Source organism: Conger conger, chromosome 1, assembly GCF_963514075.1.
Source record: "Conger conger chromosome 1, fConCon1.1, whole genome shotgun sequence".
Classification (NCBI taxonomy): domain Eukaryota; kingdom Metazoa; phylum Chordata; class Actinopteri; order Anguilliformes; family Congridae; genus Conger; species Conger conger.
The window spans coordinates 18,411,895-18,420,782 of record NC_083760.1 but is presented as its reverse complement, the minus strand read 5'-3'; the positions used below and the strand labels follow the sequence as shown (position 1 = coordinate 18,420,782).

Sequence of the window (8,888 nt, the reverse complement as noted above, 5' to 3'; positions counted from 1 at the left end):
GCCCTGGGTGTTACAGTGTTCCTGAGCAAGACACCTAACCCCCAAATGCTCCTTACGAGCGGGTCGGTGCCTTGTATGGCAGCCAATCGCCGTTGGTGTGTGAGTGTGTATGAATGGGTGAATGATAAGCATTGTACAGCGCTTTGGATAAAGGCGCTATATCAATGCCAACCATTTACTATTTTACATTACATTACATTAATGGCATTTGGCAGACGCTCTTATCTTATCCAAAATACTGATACAAAGTAAATCACAGAAAGACAACAATTAAGGTTCACAGGGAGGTAGGGAGGGACGGGGAGAGGTGCTGCTTGAAGAGGTGCGTCTTCAGTTTGCGCTTGAAGGTGGGGAGAGATTCTACAGTTCTGACCTCAACGGGGAGTTCATTCCACCACCGTGGAGCCAGAACAGACAGTAGTCGTGAGTGTGAGGTGGAGGTTCGGAGAGGGAGAGGGGGAGGTGCCAAGCAGCTGAACGAAGAGGTCTGGCAGGGGTGTAGGGTCTGATGATTTTTTGTAGGTAAGCTGGGGAAGACCCCTTAACTGCTTGATAGGCTAGCACCAATGTTTTGAATTTGATGCGAACCATGACAGGCAGCTAGTGGAGGGAAGTAAGCAGGGGGGTGATGTGTGAGTATTTGGAAAGGTTGAAGACCAGACGAGCTGCTGCATTCTGGATAAGTTGGAGGGGTCTGATGGCGGACGCTGGGAGGCCAGCCAAGAGGGAATTGCACTAGTCCAGGTGGAACAGAACCATTGCTTGGACCAGGAGCTGGGTCGAGTAGGGGGTGAGAAAGGGGTGGATTCTCCATATGTTGTATAGGAAGAACCTGCATGACCGGGTCACCACCGCAATGTTCTCGGAGAGGGACAGTCTGCTGTCCATCACCACGCCGAGGTTCCTTGCACTGGGTGATGGCGTGAGTGTGGTATCCCAGAGAGAAATGGAGAAATCCAGATGGGGAGAGGTATTCGCAGGGATGAATATCATTTCAGTCTTACCTGGGTTGATCTTTAGATGGTGGTTGTCCATCCAGCTCTGGATGTCACTCAGAGAGATACGGTCTGAAACCTGTGTATCAGATGGTGGGAATGAGATGAAGAGTTGGGTATCGTCTGCATAGCAGTGGTAGGACAGCCCATGTGCAGTGATCACAGGGCCAAGGGAACGAGTGTAAAGAGAAAAAAGAAGTGGGCCTAGGACTGAGCCCTGGGGAACTCCTGTGGCAAGGGTCCGAGGTGTCGATACCGTATCAGCCCAGGCAACCTGGAAGGAGCGATCAGAGAGGTAGGACTCAATCCAGTCCAGGGCTGTGTCACAGATGCCCGTTGCTGACAGGGCAGACAGGAGGATGGAGTGATCCACAGTGTCGAAGGCAGCAGAGAGATCTAGAAGAATGAGGACAGAGGAGAGGGAGGCTGCTTGTGCGGCATGGAGTGATTCACTGACGGAGAGGAGCGCGGTCTCTGTCGAGTGGCCCGATCTGAAGCCAGACTGATGGGGGTCTAGCAGGTTGTTGTTAGAAAAGAAAGAAGAAAGTTGAGTAGAAGCGGCTCGTTCTATGGTTTTAGAAAGAAAAGGAAGAAGAGATACCGGGCGGTAGTTCTGGATGATGGAGGGATCCAGTGTAGGCTTTTTTAGCAGTGGAGTGATGTGGGCCCTCTTGGAGGATGCTGGAAAACAGCCAGAAGACAGGGAGGAGTTGACAAGGGAGGTGACAATTTAATTTCTCATACGAGCCACAGAGTGTACCACAAGATGGCCAATACTGAACCACGAGAAAATAATGAAAGGTGCTAAGTACTAGAAAAATTAAGAGGATGAAAGATTTTTATTATAAGAAATCCATGAGGGTTCATGTCACAAATAATACCACAGAGGTTGAAATATTTAAATAAATTAAAACATGGTCGACAATGCTCTTATAGATCATATATTATTTCTTCAAAAGTACACATTTAGTAATAATCCAAAAGGAGAGACCTCTGCACTACAACTATAGTACGGAGTCTGCATAGGAAATATGTTCACAGCAACACATTTTTTGGCTTCTTACTGAAGTCTTTTTATTTAACAGTTTTCAGTTGTAGGCTGATTCATAGTTATTTTCCCAGAAGGAAAGCAAGTCTCATCCAAATGCAAAGAACCAAATAAAATGAACATGATTTAAATTGGACAGGGAACAGCAGTGTCTTGCAGTTGTCTGAAGGTTGACATAATACCTGGGTTTGAGTTCTGGCTTCGAACATAAAGGTCAACATCAGATATGAACACAGTACTTAAGAAGATGGACATTCATATAGAACCAGTGAGGTGATATTTAAAGAGAACAGTTGTTTTATAAACTCACAATTACTCATAGCAATGTGTAGAAGTACAAACGAACAAAGCAAGCATAAACCTTTTCTTTACATACATCAGAAATAAACAATGATTTAGTGGTTCAGAGTTTCCTTTTCACTTTCTTAATTTCATGTCATGTCATGTCAAACAACTGCGCCGAGTTGTACAGTAGTCCCTAAAAAAGGCACCGTTCATTTATACTTGCTTTACAGCAGGTGCTAAAATAATAACTTCTACAAATGAAAGCAATGAACTTATGACGTTTCCTTTCTCTTCACATTTTGCATGATTTCAAATTCTTTTGTCATACAAGAGGAATAATACCATGGAGCGCATCTTCAGCAGAGCCGTGCTCCGTAACCAAAAGTCTGTTTGATCGCCTCAAAGTAGTACTGCCGCCAGCCCCATTTAGTGCGGTCCTCCTCGCTCTCCGGCACTCCTGCACACTCCACCTTCAGCTCCGTCTCGTTTCCATGGTCCAGAAAGTTCAGGATGATCATGGAATAATGCTCTAGGGTTGGAAAGAGATTGCAGAGAATTAATATTGACGTGGAACAGGCATAGCACATTGAATGTTTTATTTCCTCCGCAAAGAGAGAGACTCATATTTTTCTGAGACGTAACTCATGCACCCGTTCATCGGCACAACTTCATTAGCATCCTGTTCATGAATCTTGCTAGCATCCCTGCTACGTAAGTCCGCGTGACTGCTGGGTTACTGAATGTTTCATTGTTCAGTAACTTCTCTCTCGTGTCTCTCGCTTGTTCAGATAGCGGCAGCTACGATGTTTGATGAGGCCAGGCAAGGTTCGGCCCCTACTGAAATCTGGCATGCTGATCCCGTATGAACCGGAATACAGCCTGAGATCCACAGGCAGGGCTCTCCTGCTTATCCCAAAAACTGGGCTTGAGACCAAAGGTGTTCGGGCCTTTGAGGCCAGGACTCCGAGGCTCTGGAACTCCCAGCCTGATGAGCTCAGGCTTTCGAATATTCTGTATCTTCTTTTGTGTTTTAGCAGGCCTCCCTATAACTGTGCAGCTCTTTATTTTTCATTTCATTGCCATTTATTTACTTTTTTTATTGACTTACATATTTACTTATTAATCAATAATTTACCCGTATTTTTAACTGTATTTTGAAAGGTGCTATATATAATTTATGATTCTGATTATTACTAATCAGACACCTACAGTTCACAGACAAATAAGAAACATATAAAAGCAAATAGATTGTGAATATGAAGATAAAATGACACATTACTTACCACAGGGCCAGGTGTTGTACCTCCACTTCATGACAATCTTTTGATCAGGTACCTTTGGAGGAGAGGGAGGGAAAAAAAACTAAATCCTGTGCTGTTGATGTTCATGCATCCAAAGCTTTTTAGCATGCATAAAATAACAGGGTTTGAACTCCAGAAAGTATAGCTTTGAGATATGAAGTATAGCTTTAGAATGTTTAAATCCCTTATAATGTAACCGCTTTGTTTTTTATTGTGCCTATTTTAGTTTTAATGTTTATAAACCTATTTCAGACAGTTCATCCATTATATAGAAAATTACAACTAAGATGAGGAGAATTTACAATTTGACAAAATTGTCAGGTGTAAATGTATAATCCAAGCTCTCAAAGTGCAAGACAGTGTTCAGCCCTCACCAGCTCCTGAAACTCTCCGAAGATGTTCCCGTCCAACAGGCGAAATCTCCCCCCTTTCTGTGGGTCCACCATGGCTGGTGCATGTGTGAATGCTTGCACCATCTACATGACCAGGAGAGAAAGTTTTATTTCTGATCATTCGCCAAATGCAATTTCAATGCCTGCTTTGAATCATATTGCAGCAAGGTCACAGATTTCTTAGAAAGCAAAACTGAAGACCTATATTTCATCCTGAAATTAGAACTGAGACATTTCTTCACTTCATAACATTGAGGCCTGGTGACAGCCATCCAAGAAATCACAAACCCTTTATTATAAACATTCTGTAGAGGTAAGCTACAAACAAAGCAAGCAGAATTACTTAAGGGAAAAGTCAATGAGTCGAATAACCATTTCCCTGCCAGTTTTATTTCCATGTTCAGAGTAAGCAGGAAAAGCATTTATTTAACAATGTAACAGCAGTTAAAATGCAGCATTTCAGGGTCATGGCGGTGTATGTTTAAAACACAGTGTGCTCGGCCGTTTAATGAAGCAGTAATGGGAGATCTCATTTAATTTTGTGGGAACATAGCCAATTTTATAGAGCTAATTGTTGACTGTTTTCATATCCATGGAAGCCAAACTGAACATTTTATATCTGGAACATTCACATTTGCTGCGAATAAGATCTCCCCCTGCCCGAGCCATTGTCCAGATTGTACAGGTTTCTCCACTCACCTCCTGGTTGACAAAGGCTCTGTAGAGCTCCTCAGGGGAGGTGAGGAAGGTCTCCTTCAGGCTGAACTTGCAGGTAGGTATCTTTACCCCAGAGCTGGGCGGAGGAGCTGAGCTACCAGAGCCAATCTAAAGAGACAAGAAGAGTCATTACCCTTCCAGTCCCAAGCCCAATGTTAAGTAGCTCCAGCCAAATCCCACTGGGTTTTGACTTTGGTTGATGTAGGGTTTTAATAGGGTCTCAAAACAATAGTATAGCAGTCATTTGGACTGGTTGAAAAGATATAAGGTTGAGAGTACCATATAGCAATCTTGGGATATTACAGTAGTTACTCTTCAGTGCAATATAGCATTTACACAACTTCCTTTGTATGCTGTGCCCACTTCTGGTTTTCTATCTGATTACAGATACAGATAGAGTAGATGTTTCCATAAACTAAACAAAACGAACAAAATATTTAAAATAAACTTAGATATGCATTATACCATTTCTAAAGATGTATTTTCTTCACTGATAACCAGGGCATGGACATTTACCTTTGCCGTTGCTACAAAATGGCCCACTATAAACAACTCACATGAAAACATGACATGGAAGTATTTTCTGGTACCAGGTCAGGAAATGCTTGGTCAGGAAGGTGTTGAAATAATTTAAAATGCAGTCTCTGACACGTTGAGCAATACTAGACTTTTTCAGCACCATTTTCAACTTGCCACTGTATGTCTCATTGCTCTGTGTCGGTTCTTGGTATTTCTGCAATTTAATGTTTAATGTATCTTAACATCATTTTGGAGAAGAAAATGTAAGTAACAATAATATGATGAGTCCTAGCTCTTTGTTGAAGATGATGATATATCTACCTGGGTTTGGTCCACTTTGGTCTTGGATTCTGATGACTGTTGCTTGCACAAACCATTCGCCGTGGGAAGGATCATGCCTTGGGTAAACTCTGAAACAATGAGCTACAACACATTCATTTCATTTCAATGCAAAAACATGACACTGTTACAATCAGACCTGGGTCAAATACGTAATTGTTTTGGGTGCAAATTACTTTCCTATCCTTTATCAAGCTGCTTGCACCGAGCATTGCAACCTATGTAATACTCTGACAAAGTGCAAAACCCGCCCTCTGGTCCTCTTGGTTTGCTCAATTGCACCCGGCAATATCAATCGAGCACAGAAAAGCATTTGAATCCAAAACAATTACGTATTTGACCCAGGTCTGGTTACAATTAAGTGTGCCAAAGGTAGGTAAAATTAGTTTTGCTATTATAATAAAGCAAACACCATAGAGATGATCTCACCTGTTTTAAGGAAACCCACATAGCTCCCCAGTGCAGCCCGGATTTTATCTGCCCCTTCATTTTTCATGAGCCCTGTAAGAGGCGTTTCTGGTTCATCTTTGCCAAGCGTCACACTTATCTGAAAGATATCACAAATTACATTTCTTTTATTTTGCCTTCTAAGCAACAAATAACAAAGATCGTTAATAGCAATCATGTGTTTTAATAAGCAATTTCACCTTTTAACTTCATAATCATTGAAACTTACATCCAAATCCTCCATGTCATTCTCATCTGAAAAGTTTGGAACTTCTATGTTGCCTTTATATTTGATTCCGGTTTTCGACTTTCCTGTCATAAAGAGAAAACCCAGGTGTATAGATGTGTCACATCTTTTCTTCAAAAGAGGCATCTGAAGGTATTTATACTGCATATGTAGTATTACCCTCCCCTCACTGTTAACTCTTTCATGTCTTACATCACAAGATACATTTTAATGTGGAAAGAGAGACTGCAAATATGCCTCCCAACTCACCAGTCCACGTGGCTTTGATGCTCCACTCGTAGAAGAAGATGAGCTTCCCTTTGCGGTTGTTGATGGAGGCCTCTCCCTCCAGCTTGCTGACCTCTGTGACCTCACAGCTTCCCTCGTCGTTCTCCGTGCGCACCCCCACGAGCAGCTCCTTCAGCTTGTCCGACGACCAGTGTGTCACATCCCTCTCCGTCCTTCACGATACAGGACACATAAATATAAACATGCGGCTGTTTAGGATAATGGATATTTTGTGTAAGTCTGCCAAATGCCTAGATGTAATGAAAATGCATACTGGAAACAGGGAAAAGGGAATCACTAGTGGCTACAAAAATAGAAGCCTATTAGCCTGGGTAGATGCACAGTGAAACGTGCCAAAAAGTGGCCATATTTCATAACCTCATAATCTCATAATCATCAAGGGTCCAAGGTATCAAATGAGCTTCAAACCACCATGCTGCTGCCAGATATGCAGTAGATACTACAAGAATAGTTTCTCCTGACTAATTTTCCTGTTTAACGCAATGGAAAAATTAGTCATGAGAAACAATTTGTAGTATCTACTGTGTATCTGGCAGCAGCACAGTGGTTTGAGGCTAATTTGATACCTTGGACCCTTGATGACTTAAATCCATTTCGCCAACAAATGTGTTCCATACTGTATCAGCATAATTTACATCTGAATTTAGTCCCACCCCCCAATTCCCATAGAGATCCATTCAAAAGCAAAGAGCTTTAAAGCTTTAAAATCTCTGAGTCTTTGACCACATGTAAATTGTTTGATTACAAACACAGAACATGAAATATAAAATTGGAAAATGAATTAAAAAAACAAGTTGATTCCAAACTTTTGAACGGAAGTGTATGACTTAGTTTAATCTTGAGGATTACAAGTTCAAAATTACAAGGTGGGGCTCATTTCAGTCAACTGATATCAAAAAAGGTTGCAGCCATTTCAAGGATTCACATGAACACTACATGTCTATAGCACTGAACAGAATGTTTATGTAACCTTACTAACCTATGAGATATGTGGCCTGAGCCCTTGAGAGCTTCAGTGGTGATGATGTTTTCCACTCTAAAAATGCTCCTTTTAATGATAGAATGAAAAACTCCTCCACAGGAACATAAAGCACAAACAACTATTCACTTTACCTCATTTTCAGGTCTCACCATTCCAGAATTTTCCCAGACTGCCCAAATGCTTGATATGATTTATTGATGTACTGTACGCTCTAAATATTGATAATATTTTCGTGCACAGTAAAATGCAGAAATATACGCAGTTCATCTGATTAACTGAACCAGTTAAGTTAAGCAGGTACGCTTTTATCATGCATTTATGTCATGTGAAGAACTGCTTTGAAATGCATTGTATAAAAAGGTGCTATAATAGTTAATGTATTATTATTATTATTACCTGCATGTGCAGATCAAAGGGTTATCGGCTAGTAACTGTATAGTATTTTGACATCCCATGCATTTTTAGACATAACGTTAAAGCTTCTCTAGCCCAGGAAAATACGCTTTATTGACAACATCTTGCCTGGGAATGAACAATGAAAATATAGCCTGGCTGGTTACTATCTTCTTAGCTAGTCACGTTATCTGGTCCATCGGTACATTAAAGCAGCATGCAGGGTTGCCTCAAAGAGGCTAGCTAGCTATCGTTAGCAATATTACCAGAGAGCTTGGATATTTGATCAGACATGATCGATGTCTGAAATTTTAATATATATATATATATATATATATATATATATATATATATATATATATATATATATATATATATATATATGTGTGATATATATATATACAGCTACATATATTTCCTGAATAGCAGGCTGCAGATATAAATATGCCAGTAACTTAAGTGAGACTGTGTACTAAATTCCTTACCAATGCCAGTTATTGACGTTAGTCGCATCGGCTCTCTCCTCCACAATCCAGCGAGGGTCCCCTTCTCCCCACTTGGCCATCTCTTGTTCAGACGGGGGAAAACAGTAATATATCTTGCTAATATACTTGCTACTTTAGTGCTAGCTATGTTCTCAACTAAAATGCAAAGATCATTTTAGTGAGTGGCAAATGTTAAAGTGTCTGCAACCGCAATACTGTATCTGTGTTCTGTCGAGCACAGTTCTTTCTTATGCCTGTAACGTTACTTTTTCTAGAATACTCGGTCGCTTTTTAACTCCGACCGTAGAAATTACTGGAAACGGAATTGTGTAGTGTCACACTGAAATATTTCCTCCACAAACCTCTCAGAGATCCGTCAATTCAGCAAAAAAGGTTCCATTTAAACTTAATAATTAAAAAGAGCCAAACACTCAAGCAGTACGTTATTAT

At 41.0% G+C, this 8,888-nt stretch overlaps 1 protein-coding gene across 1 annotated transcript; it reads right to left on the bottom strand.

Moving 5' to 3' along the window:
• Window positions 1–1,815: 1,815 nt before the first annotated feature.
• Window positions 1,816–8,764, bottom strand: LOC133135913 (activator of 90 kDa heat shock protein ATPase homolog 1-like). Its single transcript, XM_061253262.1, has 9 exons — window positions 8,439–8,764; window positions 6,540–6,730; window positions 6,273–6,355; window positions 6,026–6,143; window positions 5,579–5,667; window positions 4,721–4,846; window positions 4,004–4,105; window positions 3,612–3,663; window positions 1,816–2,857 (listed from the first exon to the last, which is right to left on the bottom strand). Exons 1-9 carry the CDS (start codon window positions 8,516–8,518, stop codon window positions 2,685–2,687), a joined length of 1,014 nt encoding a protein of 337 aa, XP_061109246.1. The 5' UTR covers window positions 8,519–8,764; the 3' UTR covers window positions 1,816–2,684.
• Between the last annotated feature and the right edge of the window lie 124 nt (window positions 8,765–8,888).

Excerpts from the sequence above, each read along its gene's own strand:
- LOC133135913 (XM_061253262.1), bottom strand. The coding sequence starts at position 8,518 with ATGGCCAAGTGGGGAGAAGGGGACCCTCGCTGGATTGTGGAGGAGAGA. Across the intron at positions 4,106-4,720 it reads GAGCCTTTGTCAACCAGGAG|ATGGTGCAAGCATTCACACA; the intron begins GTGAGTGGAGAA and ends CTGGTCATGTAG. Across the intron at positions 2,858-3,611 it reads GTACAACACCTGGCCCTGTG|AGCATTATTCCATGATCATC; the intron begins GTAAGTAATGTG and ends TTCCAACCCTAG.